The 25,349-nt window shown below is 46.8% G+C and overlaps 1 protein-coding gene across 2 annotated transcripts; it reads left to right on the top strand.

Annotated features, from left to right (window-relative positions):
* Positions 1 to 13,373: 13,373 nt before the first annotated feature.
* DET1 (DET1 partner of COP1 E3 ubiquitin ligase) lies at positions 13,374 to 24,882 on the top strand (the record flags this gene model as incomplete). Of its 2 annotated transcripts, XM_080692668.1 has the most annotated exons (4): positions 13,374 to 14,459; positions 17,202 to 17,389; positions 20,965 to 21,156; positions 24,693 to 24,882. In XM_080692668.1, the coding sequence occupies 4 exons, from the start codon at positions 13,380 to 13,382 to the stop codon at positions 24,880 to 24,882; spliced, it is 1,650 nt and encodes a 549-aa protein (XP_080548794.1). The 2 variants fall into 2 exon arrangements, with proteins under 2 accessions (XP_080548794.1, XP_080548793.1); XM_080692667.1 differs by lacking the exon at positions 20,965 to 21,156 and having other exon boundaries at positions 13,380 to 14,459.
* Between the last annotated feature and the right edge of the window lie 467 nt (positions 24,883 to 25,349).

The raw sequence follows: 25,349 nt of genomic DNA on the forward strand, positions 1-25,349 counted from the left end.
TGCCCCTGAGTTGAATTCCTTGTACCAAAATAAAATAAAATAAAATAAAATAAAAGACAGAAAGGAGCTTCTAGACCAGGATGGTGGGATGGTACCCTGCTCACATGTGCTTTCTCTCGTCAGTCTCAAAAGCCCACAGTGAAGTGATGATGTACAGAAGGAATGCCGCAAACTCATGATGATGGGTACACAGGAAGAGGGCAGGAAGGCAGAAAGTGCAGGGTGATGCTGAGCCGGAGCAGCTGGACACTTCCAGTGCTGCAGAGGACCTAGCTGTCACTTCTCCAAAACGGTTCCAACTTCAGTGAGATGAGACACTGTTCAGCATCTCCTCCAGCAAGAGGTGGGGAAGCTTGTCTGGGGACAGACTCCCCTGGGCTCCTGATGTGTTGGTGGTGCACGAGAGCACCTTGCAACTTGACTACACATCAGACTCTCCTGAAAACACTTCAGGTCTCAGGCTCCTGGCCTCTCCCCCGGTCAATTACACCAGAGCCAGGACTCTGTGTCCACGGAGCACCCAAAGTTGAGATCTGTTTTGACATACAGTCTTTCAGGCGCTGGAGAAAAATCTAAATAAACCATTCAACTCAGCTTGTTCTTTGTTGACTTAAAAATCCCTGAATTTGGAGATCACTGAGCTGGACCATCCATGATTAGCCCCCCGCTGGCTCTGCTGTAGACCACACCTCTGACTTGTGGATTAGGATGACAACGGTTGCCTAGGTTACTTTTGAGGGACCTGAAGGCCATTTGTGTTGAGAATGCTGGCTCTTCACTTGGGCCTACAGATGTCCCATGGGGGACTGGGACAGGATGGAAAGCTTGGCATCTCCCTTGTCATAACGTGTCTGTCTCTTTTGCTGCCTTGATCTTTGGGTCAGATGCTCCTCAACTCTGCAGGTGGACATGCTGACCATTAGAGGCAGGTTTATTTCTGGAACTATAATACAGGGTTAGCTTGACCTAGACTTGCTTAGCCTCTCCCTTTCTCTCTCTCTCTCTCTCTCTCTCTCTCTCTCTCTCTCTCTCTCTCTCTCTCTCTCTCTCTCTCTCTCTCTCCCACTTCAAAGCTAAAGATACCAGCCAGCCACCATGACCAGATACACTAGACCATAAAGGGAGTGAAAAGAGGAGTCATTCAGGTTCCTGGAAGATCTCTAACTCTTCTCAGAAAAGACATGAGTGTTTCTCCCCTCTCTGAGCCTCTCTCTGTCCTTCATTATTTCTATCCAGTATCTGTAGCCCCTCAAACCCTAGAGTTGAGAAGCTGCCTTGCGAGCAGAGTTCTCACGTCTCTAGTCTTTGGCCACTGAATCCAGCCTTTCTCTCTCCCCATACTTTCTCCTTGGATATTGTTTTTTTTTTTTCTGCAAGATGAGCTTCCCAACCAAAGTTGGAGGACAGAGAGGGTGAGAGTCATTCTGCTCTCTGACTGCTGCCTTAAGAGAAGCCTTCTGGTCAACAAGAGGGGCTCTTGGGTTCCTCTCTCTGCCATCCCTCCCCAGCCTGGGCCTTGTTCACCTGGAAGCACCTGGAATAGCCTCTCCCTCATTTCCCCTCTGTCCTCCCCCTGTCCCCCAATGACCTATCTTCCAGAGAACCAACCTAAAACCCGCCACAGCCCACCCTCACTCCCTGCAGACCAAGCCCCAGCTATGGGATGCTCCCGAAGACTCTCACATTTTTCTTAGTAATCTAGTTCCCTCCCCACACTGAAGATGAGACCCCCTTTTGATCTCCTTTGTGTCCCCTTCCCACATCCTTGCCTCTCTAGGTACCTAGCTAGGTGACCTGCGTGTAGAAGATATTCACATAAAGAGCTAGAGCTGACTCAGGTTTAGCAGAACACAGCGTCTCTGAGCTGCAGAATGAAGAAAATTAATTTGTCCTTGTTGAGATGCTCTGGCTGTAAATTGGCATCGTACTGAGGGATAAGGGGAAATCATAAGCAATCCAAAGACTCAGTATTTTTCCAAACCTACCGCCTTCTGATGTTATTTTAAATATTTTAAGCATATCTGTACTGGTTTTGCTGATTCTTGAAATAAAACATGCTCGTTATAATTTTTTTCTAAATAGAAATGCATGTAAAGAAAAAGTGAATCTCCCTCTCTTTCTCCTCCCAGTAATAGCCACTTCTCAGTGTACCCATGAATAGACATGCTGGCTTTTTACTACCCATGTGCCATAAACTGAATGTATTCGTCCCCCCAAATCCATCTTTTGAAACCCTATCTCCAATGTATTTGAAGTATTTGAAGGTGGGAATTTTGGAAGGTGAATAGGTCATCAGGGTGGAGCACTGGGGATGAGATCGGTGCCCTTGCAAGAAGAGAGAGAACTTAGTTAGGCGCAGTGGTGCACATCTGTCATTCCAATACTTGGGATTTTTGAAGACAGCAGGTTCAAGGACAGCCTCGGAAACTTAGCGAGACACGGTTTCAAAATTAGAAACAACCAAACAAAAAATGATTTGGGGGTGTAGCTCAGTATTAGAATACCCCTGGCCTCAGTCTTCAGTACTAAAAAATAAAATAAATGTCACACACAAAAATATGGATGAAAGAAACATTAGGCCCAATTCCTCGTCCAGGCACAGCCACGCTGTAACATGTCCTACCAGTCATAGTTCTTCCTGTGAATTTTGTTAAAACATTTTAGACAGTGTAAATACAGTTTGGCCTCTACTTACACACTTATTTCATCATAAAATTGTGTAGTGTCAAGGCTTAGCCTCTACTCTCGCTGGCTTCACAGCTCTTGCCATTCCTTTTGGGGCTGTGTGGAGTCTCAGCTATCCCCTGCTGTCGAATGTTTTGCTGTAATGAATATTTTGGTTTTGAGGGCTCCAGTCCCCTAAGAACTGGAACTGCACTTCCTGCCAGGGTGATGGTGCTTCCCCTGAGTTGCCGTTCTGTTCACTCAGCAACCTCTTTCAAAACCTGCCTCTCAAAGCGCGTCTTCTGGAAGGTGCCTCTTGCCTTAGATGCTCCCCGCCTCCCCTGTCTCTCTGAACAGGTGAGCATCAGACCCACTGACTTGAAAACCTACCTTCTTGGAGCCTTCCCCTCACCAAGGAACCGCCAGCTGGCTGTCACCCTGTGAGTGTCCACCTGGCCCTGTGCTTCCTAACCAGAATTTTCTGTGTTTTATTCTGTTTTTTTTTTTTTTTTTGGTTTGTTTGTTTGTTTTATTTTTGTTTTGATACTGGGCATTAAACTCAGGGGCATTTTACCTCCAAGCTACACGCCCCCCCCCCCGCACACCTTTTTTATTTTGAGACAGAGTCTTGCTGAGTTGCTGAAAATCCTGCTAAGGTGCTGAAACTGGCCTTGAACTTGTGCCCCTCCTGTCTTAGCATCCCAAGTACTGGGATTCCAGGCATGCGCCATCACACCTGGCTCATTCTGTTTTATGCTGCGACTCGCTATTGTCCCTCAGCCGCTGAAAGGGAGAATAAAAGGGGAAAGAGAATGGCGGAACTGCCCTGTCACCCCTCCCCCATCCCGGCACACACACAGGTTGTCCCTGGCTCCTTCTAGGGTCTGGGGGTGGGAAGACTGTGACCTACGGGGGAAAGATAATCAGCCCTTATCATGGCCGTTCCCATTAGCCTACTGTCCCCAAAACAAGTCTGAGCTCTTGGGGGGTAGGGGGGGCTCAGCAGTGCAGTGGTGGCTGGGAGGGACCCATGCCTTGTGAGCAACCAGCCCCCCACCCAGCTGCTCCGCTGCTCGGGCTGACCGGACTGTCCCCATTACAGGCAGCACTGCTATGGGGCCAGGAAGGACTGTTTGTTCAGTCCTCAGAACTGAGGGGCGATTGCCAGCACCAGAGGAGGGGGGACAGCTGCCCAGCTCCAGCCCCGCCTGATAGCCTCCCTACGTGTTATCGAATCTCTGTGTCTCACAATTACCTCTAATTTCATTCCCTTTATTACAAAGAAGAGAGCGTTTCCCTGCAGCCAGGGTTTTTCACGTCCCCTGGGCCCCCTGGGCTTTGCCTCCACCGCCCTAACCTTTTCCTTTCCCTCCCCAGCGCGCAGGTGAGCTCTGCCTGCACCCCTACCGCTGGCCACGCACACCTCGGCCGCTGTCTCTGGTCCTGCTGCTGGGAGGGAAGGAGAGCTGAGTCTCTGAGGCACCCCGGGGACCCCCTGTTTTAGGAGGATGCCCCCCAGAGCTCCGCTGTGTAGGAGAAGCAGCTACACCCACCAGGACGAAGGTGCTGGTTTTCCTATCTCTCCTTTTCTCTCCTCTATCTCTCCTTCAGCCCTGTTTCTTGAGCGGGTCCAGAGGAGGAGCACGCTTCAGGTCTAACCTGGGACTCCAGGACAGTGCCCGGGAGTGGCAAAGCCACAGGCTTCGAGAAGCTTCAGATCTTCTAGGGCACAGGAGCAAACATGGGTTAAATGCCTCCTAGGCTCCAGCCCTGTCCTGGGGGCAGCGCACTCTTGCTTCGGAGGGCGAGCCTGGAGCCTTTGCCCTCTTCTCTGCCACTGCCTGCTCCGTCCTCTGTGTTTCCGGAATGCCCATCTGTGCTTTGTTCCCTGGAAATGGATGATGCCCTTCTCACCTCTCAGTGCCGTTGCCCCTGCCATTCCTGCTGCCTGGAACCCTGTCCCCGTGCTTCCTTCAGCATCCTCCAAAGCATCTATTTTGGGAGCACTGTGTTAAGAGTCCATCTGCCCCTGTGCAGACCTCTGACTGAGCACTCACTACCTCTTAGGGGAACGGGTTCGTGTGTCCCTTCCCCCCAAACACAGGCAACTGCAAGGCAGGAATCATGGTGTGTGTGTGTGTGTGTGTGTGTGTGTGTGTGTGTGTGTGTGTGTGGTGGGTGCTGGGGATTAAACCCAGAGGCATTCTACCCCTGAGCTGCATCCCCAGCCCTATTTTATTTTTCCTTTGGAAACAAGATCTCACAAAGTTGCCGAGGCCTCGCTAAATTGCTGAGACTGACTTTGAACCTGCGATCCTTCTAGCTTAGCCTCCCAAGTACTGGAATTATAGCCCTGCACCACCATGCCTGGCCCAGCAGGAATCACAACTTCTTTTGAATCCTGTGGCCCATCACAGCACAGAGCCCGCCACAGAGCTGGTGTCCTCAAATTACCACCTGAACTGCACAGAGAGGCTAAGTCACTGACTGCAGCCGGGATGCCAGCCTGCGGCACAGCTTTGAACCAGGATTGTCGCTGACATGTGGCTCCGTGGGTGTTAGAAAAAGGCTCCGCTTTGGGGTGTTTAAACTGGCAAAAGCAAGTCCCGTGGCTGCAGCAGCTGGAAGAAGGTACTCCTTCCCCCCTGCCCAGCCTCAGCCAGGTCCCAGGGCTCGGCCGAGCCAGCCTGGACCAGGTTCAACTCAAGCTCCTTGGGTCAGGGGTCTCTGTCCGGGCATGAAAAGGGCGGCCAGTTCCAACCCAAGTCAGCTTGGTACTAAATCCCATGCTTTTCTTCTCTGCCATGTGCACAGGAACAATGTATTCCAAAATATTGTGTTTTATTTACTTAGGAGTACTGGGAATTGAGGGGTATTCTACTTTCAAGCTACAGTCCCAGACCTTTATATTTTTCATTTTGAAATATGAAACAAGATCTGCCTAAGTGGTAAGGGTCTTGCTAAGTTGCTGAGGCCGGCCTCAAACTTGCAGTCCTCCTGTCTCAACCTCTCTAGGATTGGGGTTACAAGTGTGGGCCACCATACCCGCTTCCAAAACATTTTAAGCTAAAAGAAAGCTCTCTCTTTCTCACTTCCCTTTTCTCTCTCTCTCTCTTCCTTCCGTGTGTGTGTGTGTGTGTGTGTGTGTGTGTGTGTGTGTGTGTGTGTGTTGGCAAGAAATGGGTAAAACAGTAAATGCCCTAAGAAGTCGCTGAGGTATTTCTCTTGACCCAAACCCGCAAGTTATTCTCTCCCAAAATGTGCCAACATTTAGCCCAAGTACCTGTAATGGTCAGAAAGGAGTAGAACACTAGCATCAGGCTAAATTAAAGTCAGTTCCACAGACAAGGGCCATTTCCTTTCTTTTTATTTCTTTTTTTTTTTATGGTACTGGGGATGGAACCCAGGGGCATTCTACCTCTGAATGACACTCCCAGACCTATTTTTTATTCTTTATTTTGAAACAGGGTCTCGCTGAGTTGCAAAGGGCCTCACTAAGTACCTGAGGCTGTCTGCAAACCGCAATCCTCCTGTCTCAGCCTCCCGAACGCTGGGATTACAAGAGTGCGCCACCACGCCCAGCTGACGGAGCCATTTCTGTTTGTAACTATGGATCCCCGAGGCCCAGCACGTAGCACCCAGTACATATTTGCTGCACGCTGAACAAGGGTCTTTTCGCACAAACAGGCAGCACATGGCGCTGTGGTCTTCAAGCACACCAGATTGACCCAGGATGCTCCAGTCCCTAATTCCCTCCAGCCTCTCCCACTGGGCTCGCATCCTGGGAGGAGCACTGAGTCCTGAGTCCTCCTCCTCTCCCCTGCTCCTCCATGGCTGAAGGGTGCCCATCGAGTGGGGTGGTGACAGGAGGGGGGACTAATGGGCTCTTGAACTTTCCCTGCCCTCACCCGGGTGCCCCGTGGCTGTTCTGCCAGGGCTTTTAGCAACTCTGCTCGATCCCCGCATTAGGCACGCAAGAAGTGGGCAGGAAGAACAGCAAGACAAGAGGCTCTTGTGTTTCTTCCATCTCTGAAAGAAGCTGGAGAGCGCTTCTTGCCTCTCTGTTTGGTGGCAGGCATTTCTTACCTTTAGTAGAGATCACCGCCACCATGGTCACCGCTAATCCCTTAATCAAAATAACTGCAATCACCATTTAATAAATACCCGCTGAATGCCGGACCTCCGCCAGGCATTTCGCCTGCATTATCTCAGTTAATCCCCCTGGTGACTCTGGGAGGCGGCTGTTATTGTCCCCACTCTACAGAAGCAGAAACTGAGGCTCAGCTTCACTCGACCCTCTTTTGTGTTTCTGGTTGGGTCTTGCTTGCAAAGTCCCCTCACCACACTCAGCATTTTATTGCTGTTTGTCAGAATGGCCCGTGTCTGCTTGTCATCCCTCAGCCTTCAGATTTCAAATCCAAATTCTTCACACCCTTGGCTTGGCTCGCTCTTTGGGGACCTTGCAGCCCTCAGTCTTCCTGGGGCAGAACATTCCATCCCCTGCCCCCGGCTCCTATCTGAGCTCAGCGAAAAAGGATGCCAAGCCTCCACCCGTGTATTTATCGGTCATCCGTACACCACACGTGAAAGATGTCAGTTTAGATCCTTTGCCCCTTTCCCATTGAGTTGTCTCTTTCTTGTTGAAGTGTAAGAGTTCTTTATGTTTTTGATACTAGGTCTTTATCAGATACAGGATTCTCAAATATTTTCTCCCATTCGTGGGCTGTCTTCCCACTTTCTTGCTAAGCGCCCTTTGAAGCCCAACTGTTTTAGTTTGAAATTCAATTTGTCTACTTTTTTCCTTGGGTTGCTTGTGCTTTTTGGTGTCTCATATAACAAAAACCGTTGCCTAATCAAAGTTGCAAAGAATTATGCTTGAGGATTCTACCTCCGAATTATACCCCCAGGGACTCACTGAGTTGCAGAGGGCTTCACTAAGTAGTAGCTGAGGCTGGCCACAAACCGTGATCCTCCTGTCTCAGCCTCCCAAAGGCTGGGATTACAAATGTATGACACCACGCCTGGCTCGACTTTAAACTTGTCCATGTGAGTGACATTTGATAGTTTAAACCTCATTTTCCTACTTAATCTATTGTCCAACTTAATATTATTATTAATTTTTTGAACTCAGGGTTATTCTACCTCTGAACTACACTCCCAGCCCTATTTTATATTTTCATCTTAATACAGGATCTCACCCATTTGCTGAAGGTCTTGCTACGTTGCTGAGGATGGTCTTGAGCCTGCAATCCTCCTGTCTCAGCCTCTCACATACTGGGGCTACAGGCATGAACCACGATGTCTAGCTTATTGTCCAAATTTAGGTAAGAGAAAACAGAACTGAAGAGTATGCCTGAGTTCCCTGAAACCATGCAGAAGCCCACATGAGAGTCAGAATTTGAACCTGGGGGAGAACTCTGGGAAAAGAGAGTTGGAAGTCCTGGGTGTTAGTCTTGGCTCTGCTACTTGTTCTTGTGTGAACGTGCAGAAGAGATGTCCCCCTTGGGGTCTTAATTTCATTATTGGTCTCTAGGAAACTGCAATAATAACAATAATTTATGGAGGCTCTGTTCCAAGGACTTTTTTTTTTTTTTTTTTTTTTTTTGGTACTGGGGGTAGAACCCAGGGGCTTTCTACCTCCGGGCTATACTCCCAGACCTATTTTATATTTTATTGGAAACAGGGTCTCACTAACTTGCTGACAGCCTCACTAAGTAGCTGGGGCTGGTTTCGAACCTGTGCGATTTTCCTGTCTCAGCCTCCCAAGCGCGGGGATTATAAGCGTGCGCCACCACACCCAGCGCTCTGACTCTTTCAAAAACTTTACAAAGCAAGTGTAGTTTTCATATCCCAGAAAACAAAATGGAGACTCTGAAGCAGGTAACTGAGGACACTCAGCCTAGAAATGTGAAGAGTGGGCCAGAAGCCTACGCTGTTTCCTCTCACCGCTCTACATCTGCAAGCCACTTATCCTCTTTGAGCCTCAGTTTCCTCGCCTGTCAAAGAGCCAGTAAACTTCCTTCCTGGTGGTGTTGCTGTGGGCTGACACATTCATTCACTGCTGGAGTCTATGGCGCACCTACAGGATGCTGGGCTTTGTTCCAGGTAGGATAGAATAGAAATCAAGACAAAGCCCTCACTCTCACAGTTTGTATTCTAGTGGGAAGAAGGTAAACGGGATCAAACAAACAAAACCAAGAAGTGATACCACACAGTGAAGAAATAACATGATGATGGTGGTCCTGGGGGCCTTCATAAGTGTTAGGTTTTTAGGCGCAAATAAAAAAGGCGAGAGAGACCGGTGCGCCAAGAAGAAAAATAATTTTAATGCGGCCTCTCCCCGGTATCGGAGCTGGACCACTCCTGAAGACCTCAGAGCTCCTCTGACGCTGGAAGGGAAATGCCCTTCCTTTTAAAGTTTACGTTTTGTGAGCGGAGTTACGCGTGAAAACTCCGCCCCTTTCGCGATATCGCCTGTCTCGCGATATTGCCCAGCGGTCTCCTCCTTTTTTTAAGGTCCCGCCCTGCGGGACCCAACCTGTCAATAAGAGATAATATTTGGCCAGCTGGTGGCAAACACCTGTAATCCCAGTACTTGGGAGGCTGAGACAGGAGGATCGCACGTTTATGGCCAGTCGCAGGTACTTAGGCCCTCTGCAACTTAGTGAAAACCCGTTTCAAAATAAAGAATAAAAAATAGGATTGGGGAGCATGGCATGGTGGTGCACACTTGTAATTCCAATACTTGGGAGACTGAGACAGGAGGATTGTGTAGGTTCAAAGCCAGTCTTAGCAGCTTAACGAGGCTCTCAGAAACTGAGACCCTATTTCCAAATAAAATATAAAATAGGTCTGGGGGTGTAGCCTGGAGGTAGAAAACCCCTTGGGTTCCATCCCCAGTAACACACACACACACACACACACACACACACACACACACACACACACACGCATGGGCTGTAGCTTGGAGGTAGAATGTTCTGGGTTCAATCCTCAGTACTCCCCATAAAAAAGAAAGAAAAACAAGTGGCTAGGTCAGCCAGTGCACCCAAAACAAATTAAAAACAACAATAAAAACACGAGAGAGAGAGAGAAAGGAAGAAGAAAATTAAATAAATAAGCTGTGCAGAGACTCGAACAAGCTAAGGCAGGCGGAGGCTGATAACTTGGGGGCAGGCTGTCCAGAAAGAGGGCCAACCGAACGCTTGTAGGGAGGGAACAGCTCCTGAGAGGTCCGTGAGGTAACTTGAGTTAAAGGCACGGGATTAGTTCAGTGCGAGGAGCTTTTCCTGCACAATCACTGCACCGGGGCCTGATCACAGAGCAGCATGATAAATACAATCCCAATCCTCTAGGACCTCGTTATCTAGAGGAAGACAGTAAGAAGATGGTCTCTCAGCTGATGAACTGAGGACTCTAATCAAGGCTTATTCGTGGTTTTGAACCGTGTCCTGCTACTACAGAGACACAGCCACAGGCGACCAGAGGGGCCAGGGCTAGGCGCTCCTCCGAGCGCTAGGGTGCGCTGCAGGTTCCGTAGCTACACGGTGCCGCGCTCTCTCCACTTCCCATCTCGCTGGACCGCACTTCCGGTGCCTACCGGAAGGAGGGGTTGTGGCCGCCGGCGCCGGGGTCCAGAGGCATGGCGGGGGCGGGGCCGGGGGAGGTGTGCTTGGAGCAGTCTGGGATATCCCTCACCCCGGCCCCCTGAGCCAGCACCCGACAGGTGAGGATTCCTCTTCTTTGGCCCGGCCTCCAGGCCCATCAGACCCTACTCGGGAGGTTCCTGCCCGCCCGACACCGATCCCCGCGACCCTCGCCAGCCTGGGAGTTCCTTTCCCATGGAGGCCCCGCCCCGGGCTTTTTTTTTCTTCCCTCAGGGCCCTCCCTTGGGCATGTGTGTCAGCCCTAGGTATCTTTTCTCATTTTGAAGCGGGTCACGAGGAGTCGAGGGATTTGTGCACATGGGAAAACTGGGACCCAGCAAGAGGAAAGGACTTAATATGGTACATAAGTGGCTCGATTCAACACACCGAAACCCCTAGCATGCGCCAGCCCCAGTGCGAGGATCTGAGATGATCGAGGTGATCAAAGTGGACATGGTTATTTCCTGTCCGGGGAGTATAGTTGAGCGGGAGAATCAAAACATTAACACAAGCAAGCAAGTAAAAGTATAAATGCAAATTTTAATGGTTATTGTAGAGAAGACAAAAAAATGCTGCATCCCGATTTGGGTAGGGTGGTCAGGGGAGACTTTCTGAGGGAGGTGATATTTTAGCGACGACAAGATAAATTATGGCAGAGGCCCGGGCTAATACATTTTAGACAGAGGGAACATCCCCAGTGGATGCCTGAGTTGGCAGAACATTTGACATGACGGAGGTCCAATGTTTTAAGAAGGTGGTGGCGCACGCCTGTAATCCCATTCTTGGGCGGCTGAGACTGGAGGATCTCAGGTTCAAGGCCAGTTTCGGCAATTTAGCCAGACCTTGTTTCCAAATAAAATAGGGCTGGGGGTGTAGATTGGAGACAGAATGCCTCTGGGTTCAATCCCCAGTACCATAAAAAACAAACAAACAAACAATAACAACAACAACAACAACAAAAAACCAGAGGCTTGCTCTGTCAAGCATTGTGATGAGCATACAGATTACAGTGATGGGCAAAACCATCTAGTGAAGGCTATAGGCTTAAATGTAGAGGCAGAGTTACCAGTGTAGTAAGTGCAGTAGAGAGGCATGGCTAGCATATTGAGTTTTTTATCTCATGGAAACGTGAAGGAAGACTTTTCCGAGAAAACGATGTTAAAGTTGATTCTCAAAATAGGAATTAGCAAAGCCAGAGAACTTCTATAAAGGGCCAGATAGTAAATACTTAAGCCGTGGGCCATGCAGTCTTTTTCTCAACTACTTAGCTCCCCTTAGTGGGGCAGAAGTGGCTATCTGTGATAATATAAAAGGATGGGTATGGCGATGTTTCCATGAAACTTTATTTACAAAAAGAGGGAGGGAAGTTAGATTTGCCCTGGAAGCAGTTTACAGACCCTTCTGCTTTAGTCTAGATCAGTATATATTTTATGTCCTTATCCAGTGCACATAGCATATTTAACATATGTAATTGAATCAAGTTTTATAAACCAATACACACACAGTATGTGATTTGGATATCAAACCTAGGGTCTAGCATTGATCACTGAGCACCCCCTCAACACACACATTTGGGTTTTTTTTTTTTTTTTGGTTGTTTTTGGTGGTACTGGGGTTCCTGGAAGCCCTTCTACCTCCAGGATACACTCACATGGGCTACACTCCCAGACCTATTTTTTACTTTTTTATGTGGAAACAGGGTCTCAAGCCAGCGCGGCTGGCTTCGAACCAGCACAATCCTCCTGTCTCCGCCTCCCAAGCGCGGGGATTACAAGCGTGCGCCACCACGCCTGGATCCACACTTGGGTTTTGATTTGCATTATCTGATGATTAATGATGTGCATCGTTTCATTTGCTTGTCGATCATTTGTATGTTTTTGTAGGATGTCTATTCAAGTATTCTTTCCATATTTAAATTGGGTTTTATGATTATATTGTTGATTTTTAGGAGCTCACTATATTCAAATACATTTATATATATTCATATGTGTGTATATATATGTATGGTATTCAACTCATTAGATATATGATTGGCAAATATTTCCTCTTATTCTGTAGGTTTTCTTTTCTTTTTTTTTTTTTTGCAGTACTGGGGATGGAACCCAGGGGCATTCTACCTCCGAGCTACACCCCCAGCTCTATTTTTTAGTCTTTTTACTTTTGAAATAGAGTCTCACTAATTTGCGAAAGGCATAAGTATTGAGGCTGTCTGCGAACCACGATCCTACTGTCTCAGCCTCCCAAAGTCTGGGATTACAAGTGTGTGCCACCAAGCCCAGCTGCACAGAAGTTTTTAAGTTTGAAGTATTTCCATTTGTCCATTTTTTTTTTTTTTTTTTTTTTGGTGGTACTTGGGGTGGAATCCAGAGGCTTTCTACCTCCAGGCTACACTCCCAGACCTATTTTCTATTTTATTTGGAAACAGGGTCTCACTAAGTTGCTGAGAGCCTCACTAAGTAGCTGAGGCTGGCTTCAAACCTGCGCGATCCTCCTGTCTCCTCCCAAGCGCGGGGATTACAAGCGTGCGCCACTACGCCTGGCTTTCATTTGTCCATTTTTGGTTTTGTTGCTTATGCTTTTGGTAAAGAATTCCTTGCCAAGACTAATGTCAGGAAGATTCCTCTATATTTTCTTTTAGGAGTGCTATTGGGATTTTGATATAGATTGCATTGAATTTGTAGAATCCAATAAGGTAATAAGACCATCTTAGCAGCTTGGTACATTTGTTTTTTGTTTGTATGAATGTACATTGAATGTGATTCTTACACTGTTCAAATTTGATATACTCGTATTTTTATTCTATTGGACATTATTAGTTGAGCATACTTAGGAGGTATTCCCTATGAACTACATATCTCTGTAACCTGTTTTTAGACTTAGAAATATCAGTACTATTTCCTGACTATAATCTGTGGAGGAGAAATCCTGGTCACTGCTGTGCCCCTAGGAGCTCCCAGGTTCAGGATGTAAGAAGGGATATCTGTTTGACTTGTATCTATTCGGTTTGGGTAAATTTTGTTTTCTTTCCTTGTAAAATTTTGTTTTACTTTTCCACACAGAGATGTGATAATGGATCATGTTTCCACTATTAAACCTCGAAGAATCCAAAACCAAAATGTCATTCACCGCTTGGAACGCCGGCGAATCAGTTCGGGCAAGGCAGGTACCCACTGGCACCAGGTCCGAGTGTTCCACCAGAACGTCTTCCCCAACTTCACGGTTGTCAACGTTGAAAAGCCTCCTTGCTTCTTGCGTAAATTCTCGCCTGATGGGCGCTACTTTATTGCTTTTTCTTCTGACCAGACATCTCTTGAGATATATGAGTACCAGGGCTGCCAGGCAGCAGAGGACCTTCTGCAGGGGTATGAGGGGGAGATCCTGTCCAATGGCAATGACCAGCGGTCAGTCAACATCCGGGGTCGGCTCTTCGAGCGCTTTTTTGTCCTGCTGCACATCACGAATGTCGCGGCCAATGGCGAGCACCTGAACCGTGAGTGCAGCCTCTTCACCGACGACTGCAGGTGTGTCATCGTGGGCTCCGCGGCCTACCTCCCCGACGAGCCTCACCCTCCTTTCTATGAGGTGTACCGGAACAGTGAGTCTGTGACCCCCAATCCACGGTCCCCCCTAGAGGACTATTCCCTCCACATCATTGATCTTCACACTGGCCGCTTGTGTGACACGCGCACATTCAAGTGTGACAAAGTGGTCCTGTCGCACAACCAAGGGCTGTACTTGTATAAGAACATCCTGGCCATCTTGTCTGTGCAGCAGCAGACCATCCACGTCTTCCAGGTGACTCCCGAGGGCACGTTCATCGACGTGCGGACCATTGGCCGCTTCTGCTATGAGGATGACCTGCTCACCGTGTCTGCCATTTTCCCCGAGGTGCAGCGGGACAGTCAGACGGGCATGGCCAATCCCTTTCGGGACCCCTTCATCAACTCCCTGAAGCACCGGCTGCTGGTGTACCTGTGGCGCCGGGCAGAACAGGACGGCAGCGCCATGGCCAAGAGACGCTTCTTCCAGTACTTTGACCAACTGCGGCAGCTGCGCATGTGGAAGATGCAGCTTCTGGACGAGAACCATCTGTTTATCAAATACACCAGCGAGGACGTGGTGACCTTGCGCGTCACAGACCCATCTCAGGTACGGCGAACTCTTCTGCCCTAAAGCACCAGCCTGCAGTGTCCTTGGCAAAATGGAAAGGTTTCTCTGTTTTCCCGTAGTCAAGCCCACGCAGTGTGAATACACATTGTATGTAGTCTGAATATTTGCTGTCCTCGGGCGAACTGAAAATCAGCTCCATGTTTCTGTAGCCACGTGCTGATCTGGACATGTGGAGCTAGATCTCAAGCCATTGGCGCGTCAATAGTCAGCTCTGTGATTATGACCTAAATCTGGTACAGAGTGCTTATAGCACCTTTGAGATGCAAGTACAGGTGCTCCGGGGGCAAGGTGTGGACTCTTTTCCCATGATTCTGCCTGGATCTTGTGAGACGGTGCTTATCGGGCTGGCTGGCTCAGTTCTGGCAATAAGATGAGCGCCCTGTGAAAAAGGAAGTCATCTAAGCATCTAACCTTGCTCCTCTGCTTGAGTCGTTAATGTCAGTTTACTTCCCCATGGAGTCCTACCTATAAGGTAACTAATAGATGAACTCATTTGACAGAGTCGGGGACTCTGTCCTGAACTTGCCCACATGCTGAAACATAGGCCATAGGTCAGTGGAAATAGCAAAAGGAAGCCAGGATTTCTGCTCCACCAGAGAACCATCGGGACCGGGGTGTGAATGATTTTAGTTTGGGTGACAGGTGTCGATGGGGGAGAGGCATTTCTCAGAAGGGAATAGGGGAATGCTAAGAGCGCAGACTAGACTGGCTGAGACTTGAGTGGAAGTAGCACGTGCAGGTTTAGTCTTCGGGAAGCTCTCCACTTTGGTTTGACTAGGTAAGAGACCAGCCTTTCTTTACCTTTGTTCCCTTCCCCATTCTCTTGTTTCCGGCGTGCCTCCTTAGGTCCTAGCTAGAAATTCAGCATGGCTAGCCCATCAGTAAGCCACGAAGCCAGCTGAGTCTGGTGTGTCTCATAGCCCTGCAGCTAATTCTGCCATTGAGAGAGACTGTACAGGGCATCGTTTCTCAAGCCCTCCCCAGCTACCTGTGCAAAAATAACTTCCAGTGGTTTTCTTCTGAATCAGAGCTTGTGTGTTCTAAAGATGCCTAGTAATATGGTTAAGATACGGTTTTATTCTTTTTTCCTCCCTGTCAGTGATGCGCTCACTCACTGAGCCATCCCAGGTGGGCTCTGGCTCACCTTAGGTGTAATAGGATGTTGGCGTTACAGTCCTTGACTTCTGCCACCTCCTGTCCTTCATTTCCCAGTCTGCCCCAGAGGGAGATCTGGTAGTTGTTGGTGTAATTTTATATTGACATAATTATGAGAGATCCTGGTAAAGCCCTGATATGATCAGTGTGTTCTCCAGGTCTGTAGAAAGGACATGAGTCAGTCTTTTTTTTAGGTTTGAGCTGTAATTACCTTTTTATTTTGGAGGGAACAAGTTTTCTGTGATTGCTGATTTGAGATGGTCCATTTCTCCCTTGCTGAAGGGTGACCTATTTTTTTTTCCTTCGGGGCTGCAGTAAGCTGTGGCTCTGTCCTTTGCTTATGGGCTTTGTAACTCTAAACCCCATCTCTCTGTTCCAGTTGTTCTCACTCCTTCCCTAGTTTAATTTGAGAGGTTCCAATGAGATTGATGAATAGTAAGTGTACCCAAGCACAAAGCCTTGCTAATATTCTGGGTATTATTCTCAGGTTACCTTCCAGCCTTTCCTTAATGTACAGCCAAATTTAATCCCAGGTAACTGCAAATGCCGGGGAGTAGAAGCTCCGGAAGAATGAATTACTAGTAAAACAGGTGGTCCAAATGATTCCAGAAATTGATAATGGCAATTTAAGCGCAGTCAGAGGAGGGTGAAATACTGATCCCAGTGTTCTGAAAATTTCTAGAGACCTGTTGGAAGCCTGCAGATTAATCTGCCCAGCTACATTCACTATGACAAAAGCCGTGTTTGAGCTTCCTGTCAGGGGGAGTGGAACACTAGAAGTTGAAAGGAAGAGAGGGCTAGTCACCAGGGCCCGTTGAGAAAAGCTGTCATTCTGCCACCCATGGCATTCGAATGCTTTTCAGGTTCCCCCTCTGGTCTTAATTGCTTCAAACCTCAAATGTGTCTTACAAATGTCCTTGGCTGAAAGAACGTTATAAAGAAAGAAATGGAAAATGCCTCTCTGATTTTTCATTTGTTCAGCAGCAGTACCCTGCGTGGATACAACTTGCCTGGGCAGTTTTAGCACACAAGGCACTTAAGGCACCTCTGCATGTTAGAAATATTAAGAGGAAAAATAAATGCCCCTAAATTGAACTTTCAACTGTACACATACAAGAGAAAATCATTTGCCAACAGGCAGCCCCAGGCTGCAAATCACTTTCTCAGCAGGAAAAGAAAATTAAATCTGGCATTTTTAAAAAGTGTATATATATATATAATCTCAGAGTAGTTTGGGAGCAAGTAGAGAATAAACACTTGGAAAGAAAAATATTGAATTTGCACAGTTTGAAATGAAGACTCAAAACCTTTGTATACGTATGTGCCGGCCAACTCAGTCATTCTGGCAGCACTGATGCAGTGGGCGATCTGGCAGCAGCGAGGCTGAGACCGATCCAGCCCCCATGCCTTCCCTTCTCCCAGAACCCCGGCAGCCATGCTTCCACCCCAGCGCTAGAGCTGAGGTTCTTCCTTGTCTGACTTGGCATGGGTTTGAAGCCAAGTGGTAAGTTTCCTAGGCACGGTCGTTGCTCACAGCCGTCCCACAGTGCTCTTTCTACTTCCCAGGCATCTTTCTTTGTGGTGTACAACATGGTGACAACCGAGGTGATTGCCGTGTTTGAGAACACGTCGGATGAGCTTTTGGAGCTCTTTGAGAACTTCTGTGACCTCTTCCGCAACGCTACCCTGCACAGTGAAGTCCAGTTTCCCTGTTCAGCTTCTAGCAACAATTTTGCAAGGCAGATCCAGCGCCGGTAAGCAGTTCCAAGAGACTTAACAGGCATAATGTTTCCTTGGAAAACATCGTCGGTTTTAGGGCAGCCTTTCCTCCTGGATGCTTTCTCCTCTTTTCCATGGCCACGTGGCCTTGGTTAGTTCTGCTTGCTGTAACCGGCCCCGTGTCGTCCTGCACTTCTCCCCGCTCTCAGCATCTGGGGCTCTGTTTGTACATTGTCAAGGTATCTGGAGACTGTACGTGAGCTGCACATATAGAATGTGTCCATCTATTGCTCTGTCCTCCGTGGTGCACCGCCAGGTACTTAAATATTTGTTGAGTGGATGGTTAAGGTATGGAAGATACCTACTTTAGATCCCCAAATAGGTCAGACTACACTCGTGGAGCAGAATAAGCATTATTGCTATTGAGAAAAATTAGCAAAGCAGATATATATATATATATTTTTTTTGGTACTGGGGATTGAACCCAGGGACGTTTTACCTCTGATCTACATCACCGGCCCTGTTTTTTATTTTGAAACAGGGTATTACTAAGTTGCTGAGGCTGGCTTCATATCTGCAATCCTCCTGTCTCAGCCTCTCAAGTACTGGGCTTATAGGAGTGCACCACCACACTTGGCTTAAAACAGATGACTGTAATTCAGTTGGCATCATATTTATACTTATTTATTTATATTTTGTATATTTATATAAAAGAACAGCATTCAACTGGAAATAGAAGGATGTTGATGTTAGTCAAATGACCTGCCTTTTCCTTTTCTCTGGTACACATCAATCTTTTGCCTTATTTTATCTCTGTTCAGCATAGAGGGATGTTGGAAAGCAGAACATGGCTCAGACTTGCTTTTTCATTGTTGAATGAATCTTCAACTAGGGTGCTAGGGATGATACACAGAAATTTTCTTCTTTCAAAATTAACTTAATTCTGTTATATAGAGAAAGTTTAATTTTATACTATGTCCTTCTATGAAATAATTTTGACTTTTTTTATTTTGCGGAACTGGGGATGGAACCCAGGGGCATTCTACCTCTGAGCTACACCCCCAGCCCTATTTTTGATTCTTTATTTGGAAACAGGGTCTCACTGAGTTGCAAAGGGCCTCACTAAATAGCTAAGGCTGTCCGCAAACTGTGATCCTTCTGTCTCAGCCTCTCAAATGCTGGGATTTCAAGCATGCACCAAGCCTGGCTCTAAATTTTGACTTATTTATTAGACTTTTCTCATACAGAAATAAGGCTGAGAGGAGGTCAAGGAGCTAGGTGGCAAGGGCCTTAAAAGAGAGTTGTGAAATCACCTAGGATTAAGGAGGCTAGTTTTATAGAGTGCCGTTGAGCCAGCGGTGAACTGGTGAAGATGGCCAAGGGAGTGGCCCCTCACCTCTCAGGAGTTGGGAGCATAGACCAGTGTTGCTAGGGAATGGGGACCACTTGAGCCTGAGGTTGTCAGAGAGGCCATCACCAAGCCACCAGCCAACCCCATCCTTTATCTTCCGAAGCCCTGAGCCAGCAAGGGGTAGGGTGTGAATTATGACATGGTGCCGGGTCTTCGCTGCACATTCAAGAGCCCACGATCTTTGATTCCAGCTCAGATAAAAGTTTTAGGACAGCCGGGCGTGGTGGCGCACGCTTGTAATCCCCGCGCTTGGGAGGCTGAGACAAGAGAATTGCAGGTTCATGGTGAGGCTCAGCTATTTAGTGAGGCCCTGCTTCAAAAAATAAAGAATAAAAAAATAGGTGTATCTCAGAGGTAGAATGCCCCTGGGTTCCATCTCTAGTACTGCAAGCAAATAAATAAATAAAAATAAAATAAAATATATACAATAGATGATATTCTTTCTAAGAAGCTATAGGAAAGTGAAAAAAGGGGAAAATCCCAAATATTGTTTATATAAACACAACTATTAACATTTTAATGTACTTCTTCCAGTCTTTTTTTTTTTTAAAGCATAAGTTTTGTGTTTTTAATCTTACTGTATGGGCAGGATTGTAGCCCACTTTTACTTACCATTATGATAAGCATTTTCCCAGTTACCATGGCATTGTAGTTTTACATCAGGTTTTTAATTCTGCCTTCAATTGTTTATTATCTTAGATAATGTAGTATTGAATATGTGCACAGATTTGTCTGCACATAGGAGTGTTTCCTTTAGGTAAAGTATATATGGTCAAATACTAAGTTTAGTATTCCCTAAATGAGATATAACTGCTCCATTATTATTTTCAAAGCTTAGTTAAGCTGGGTGTGCTGGTGCGTGCCTGTAGTCTATGACTTGGGAGGCTGAAACCAGGTTTGAAGGTTCAAGGACACCTCAGAAAGTAGTGAGACTCTCATCAACCTAGTGACACCCTGTTTCAAAATAAAAATAAAATTAGGCTGGGAGTGTAGCTCGAAGGTCGAATGCCCCTGGGTTCAATCCAGGACACACATGGATACTAGTATTTCTACAGAAGTATAGGCAGCTCATTTCTAAACTTTAGAGAAACAGCATCGTTTGTTCAGAGGTTTAGTGGAAGAGTGGGAGAGGCTGTCTTCCCTTCCTTCCTTTACGTCTCTCCAGTCAGTGTAAGTCTGTTGTTTGGACCAAGAAAGTTCTTGAATTTTTTTCTCTCCCTAGTGAGCTGTTATCAAGAGTGGAAATAGTTCTCCTAGAACAGTTATATTGACTTTAAACTCATTTGTAGTCTTTGCTAACTTTTCTCAAATAATTTAATGTCCCCATTTCTTTTTTGTGTAGATGTTACTGGGAGTTGAACCCAAGGGCCTTCTACCTCCAAGTCACACCCCTGGCCTTATTTTATTTTTTTATTTTTGAAATAGGGTCTCATTAAGTTGCTGAGGGTTTACCTAAGTTCTTTTTTTTTTTTTTGGTGGTGGTACTAGGGCTGGAACCTAGGGGCTTTCTACCTCCAGGCTGTACTCCCAGACCTATTTTTTGTTTGTTTGTTTGTTTTGCAGGTCTGGGGATGGAACCCAGGGGCATTCTACCTCCGAGCTACACCCCCTGCCCTATTTTTTATTCTTTATTTTGAAACAGGATCTCACTAAGTTGCAGAGGGCCTCATTAAGTAGCTGAGACTGTCCGTGAACCACGATCCTCCAGGTCTCAGCCTCCTGAATGCTGGGATTACAAGCGTGTGCCACCACGCCCGGCTCTCCCAGACCTATTTTATATTTTATTTGGAAACAGGGTCTCACTAAGTTGCTGAGAGCCTCACTAAGTAGCTGAGGCTGGCTTCGAACCTGTGCGATCCTCCTGTCCTAGCCTCCCAAGCACTGGGATTACAAGTGTGCGCCACCACTCCTGGCTTCCCTAAATTCTTGAGGCTGGCCTCAAACCTGTGATCTTCCTGTCTCAGCCTTCCAAGTACTGGGATTACAGGCGTACCCCCTCTTGCCTGGCTCTAATGTTCCCGTTTCTGTTTTGCACACCTTGAATATCTGTAGCTGTCCAGACTTTTATGTGTGAGAGAATTCTTTCTTCCTTCTACATCTAGAATGTAGTTTTTGTCTATAGGAGTGCTTTTTAGTCCTGTGTCTGTCAGTTTTCATGCAAGGCACAGCCAAGAAAGCCCTCTCGCTGTTCTGCTCCAGGTTCAAGGACACCATCATAAATGCCAAGTACGGAGGGCACACAGAGGCCGTCCGCCGGCTGCTGGGGCAGCTCCCCATCAGTGCCCAGTCGTACAGCGGCAGCCCCTACCTGGATCTGTCTCTCTTCAGCTACGACGACAAGTGGGTGTCAGTCATGGAGCGTCCCAAGACCTGTGGAGATCACCCTATCAGGTACTCTGCCACGGCCACAGCCGCAGGCCGCGGGGGTGAGGACAGCCTGCTCTCTTCTCTCTGCTCCCGACATCATTTCTTTGTGGCTCCATTTGTGCGCAGGGATTAGACCGAAATAGGCTATTTCTGTAATATGGTGAGAGCTTTGATCATTTAGGTACTAGTCTCATAAATTAACTGCTCCTGCTCCTGGCTTCTCATCAGTGCAGCTAATTCAGATAAGTGTTGTCTCTAAAGGTATCCAGGGGAAGAAACTGTGCTTTTTTCATTTCATAATTTAATACCATTCCATCATATTTTTTGTAGCTGAGACTTTATTATTATATCTGACGCAAATTATTTTATCCCCCATGTTACCTAGTACAAAAGATAGCACAGGCAATTTCGAGAACAGACAGGCTTAGGAGAAAGCCACACTTCCGCTCTTGGGGAATTGTGGAAGGTAGACTGTGGTGCTATTGCTGGAACCTTGGAGCTAACCTCCTACGCAGAGTCCTTTTCTCACAGAAGCCCAGTGTGCAGACCCACCTGTCCCCACATCTGGAGCCTCTTGCTGTTCTGCTGAAATAGGAAGAGGACCTGGCACCGCTGCCACTAATGGGGTGGCTGTGGGGAGAGGGAGTTGTGTCCCTAAAGCCCTAAGCTAGAGCTGGGAAGGCCTTTTCAAACTGTGGTACTTAGATCTTAGATCCATTATTATTATTATTAATTATTATTATTATTATTAATTATTATGGTACTGGGGATTGAACCCAGGGGCATTCTACCGCCAAGATACACCCCTAGCCCTATTTTTTATTCTTTATTTTGAAGTAGGGTCTCATTAAGTTGTGGAAGGCCTCACTAAGTAGCTGAGGCTGGCCGTGAACCTGGATCCTCCTGTCTGTCTCAGCCTCCCAAGTACTGGGATTACAGGCGGCAAGCACCACTGTGCCCGGCTTAGATCTGTATAGTAGATATAGTTCATCGTTCATCTTAGTTGTGCATTAAATGGATATTTGTAACATGTTATATATAGTAATCACAATATTTTCCTTGGGAGAGTACAATCAAATTGCAAAAAGCTGTCCTATTTATTTTTTTTTCATCATGGAAAGTTTTAACCATATATGAAAAGTAGGCAAGTGTGGACCTCCGCGTAGCTGCCATGGGCCGGCCTCTGCAGCCAGCAGCTCTTGGCAGTGCTTGTTTCTTCTCTTTCCACCACCACCGCTCCTTCCCTCCCCGCTGCCGACCCGGGTCATTTCGTAGCAAATCCTAGTTATCCGAGCATTGGCCCCATAAATATTTCAACGTGAATTTCTAAAAGATGAGAACTTTAACAATAAAAGTCCCTAATGTCATTATCCCATCTTTAGAAAATTGACAAAAACTTAAGGCCACCTAATATCTAGTCGGTTTTCACATTTCCCTGCTGTCTTATCACAGTTCCACTTGGTATCTAGACAGGGCTCATGCATTGCGTTCGGTCACGCTTGCCTGGAGTCTTTGTTATCTTACGGGTTTGCTTCCCTCTAGTTTTCCTTGTGATGAGCGTATTGAGGAGCCTGTTGCCCATGCCGTGGCATCCCCGTAGTCTGTTTCACAGTGCACTCCTGGGGCACTGCTTACTGTAGTTCTCATTCCCCCATAGTTCCTGTAAACTGGGTGGATTAAGAAGTTCAAACAATTTCCTGTCCTGTGTGGGGAAGGCTAGTGCACTTTCCACTCATAAAAGCTCATAATGGGCCTCATCGGGCTAGTCAGGTGGCGGGATCCCTTCTGTCCTCTCTGGTTTCCTGCCTTTCATTTGAGAAATGACCCCAAGTCACGCAGCTGGCCATGCTGGGGCCCGTGACTCAGGCGTTTTTCTTATAATTTTTATTTACTCTGACTTTAGAATGAGAAATATAAGAATATTGGAGGCCTTTGAAACGGTAGTGCCATGATTCCAACACCGTCATTGTATATCCCACATTTAAGTAGTTATAATTATGGTTAGTGGAATTTTAATCATGTCACTGCTGTTTCTTCATTTGAATGAAATCTGAGGATATGAATTCTTGTGAATGCGATTATTTCATTTAAGAGTATAAATACCTTTACTTCTGCTTATATATTTATTTTCCAAAAGGGAAATTATGAGCTCTTTAATTCAGAGCTTTTCATTTCCTAGAACTTGCCCCTCATTTAGCCCCTCGCCTGCTTCTCATCTCTACTTTCCCAACCCACAGGTCATTTATTTTGCATATTGGGAAGGTGTGTAAGTATTGGAATGGACAGGAACATCTTAGTCTCATTGTATTAAATGAAAACTCAAAAACTGTTAGCCAGGCGTGGTGGCGCACGCTTGTAATCCCAGCATTCGGGAGGCTGAGACTGGAGGATCATGGTTCGTGGACAGCCTCAGCTACTTAGTGAGGCCCTTCACAACTCAGTGAGACTCTGTTTCAAAATAAAGAATAAAAAATTGGGCAGGGAGTGTAGCTCGGAGGTTGAATGCCCCTGGGTTCCATCCCCAGACCTGCAAACAAACAAACAAACAAACAAACAAAAACTGCCTAGGAAGGACTGTGTGCATGTATGTTTTTAATCATAGTATACCTCATATGTTAATTATAATGCACTAATAAAACAATAAAGGAAAATTAGTATTTTGTGCGTGGAAAAAATAACCTTCAAAAGAATTTATTCTTAAAAAAACCTCAAAAATAAGCCTAGATCTACTGTATTCTATATGGTAGCCATTAGCCCCCTGTGCCTTTTGGAATACTTAAAATGAGATGAGTTTATGTTGAGATATGGTTAAGGGTCAGATACCTACCAATTTCAGGGAGTTAGTAAACAAAAAACAATGGGAAATATTCAGTATTTTTGACAAGTTGAAATGATAATATTTTGACTATATTAGATTAAATTAAACATTTCATTATAATTAATTTTACCTTTTCCTTTTGACTTTTTAAAATTCGGCTACCTAAACATTTTATTTTATTTTTTATTTATTTATTTTTTTGGTGGTACTGGGGTTCCTGGAAACCCTTCTACCTCCGGGCTACACTCCCAGACCTATTTTTTATACTTTTTAAAATTTGGAAACAGGGTCTCCTAAGCCAGCGCGCGCGGCTGGCTTTGAACTTGCGCGATCCTCCTGTCTCTGCCTCCCAAGCGCGGGGATTACAAGCGTGCACCACCACGCCCGGCTACCTAAACATTTTAAATTGCCCATGTGGCTTGGACTTGTGGCTGGCAATTCATTTCTAGCCCTGACCCGGACAGTCTTGTGGCAGTGCCTTCTGGAAGCAGGGTGGCGGTGAGGGTGGAGAGGGTCATTTGGGGAGAGACCAGTGAGTCGTGATTCCAGACAGCGCAGCGAGGTTCTTATCACTCTGCCCTAAATGAACTGATTTTCCAGGGCACTTTGTAGTTCCGCTGACCTGAGGCTGATGTGTGAGCAGACTTGGTTCTCTGGGTAAAATAACGAGTTGCTGTATTCCTCATCCTGACGTCAAGGTGGTGGTGATCAGCACCGTCCTCTGTCTCTTCTTTCTGTTCAGGTTCTATGCCCGGGACTCCGGCCTGCTCAAGTTTGAGATCCAGGCGGGCTTGCTGGGCCGCCCCATCAACCACACGGTGCGACGCCTCGTTGCCTTCACCTTCCACCCTTTTGAGCCTTTTGCTATTTCCGTGCAGAGGACCAACGCTGAGTATGTTGTCAACTTTCACATGCGACACTGCTGCACGTAGGCGCCTTGCGGTGTCCAGGGCCAGGGTATCTGCCTTCCAGGACCTTGCCCCGTCCTGCTTCAGTGGGCTCTGGAGAATGGATGCCAACCACCTGCCCTGTGGTTTCTGCACCACACAGGGACAGACAGAGCCAGGGAGCAACATGGGCCTCAACCGGACGGGACTTTTAAATTGTGTTTAATACTGCTGCTGATTGGTTTTCTTGCGTTTTCCCTGTGGGAATGTCCAGCATTCATTAAGTCCACTTGATTTTCACTTATCTAGCATTTATTGCTATGAAGATACAAGCATTACACCGTAAGCATTATGGTTGCAGCCCAAAGCAGGTAAATCTTATTTACTCACAAGAGCTGTGTACATCTCTCCCACTTATCCAACAAACAGAGCTATCTTTATAAGAGAAAAATTAAAGCCTTGGTATTTTCTTACTTAACTATATCGTGTTTGATGACTGTTGCTGTCATACC

This window comes from Muscardinus avellanarius (assembly GCF_963383645.1).
Source record: "Muscardinus avellanarius genome assembly, chromosome: 3".
Lineage (NCBI taxonomy): Eukaryota > Metazoa > Chordata > Mammalia > Rodentia > Gliridae > Muscardinus > Muscardinus avellanarius.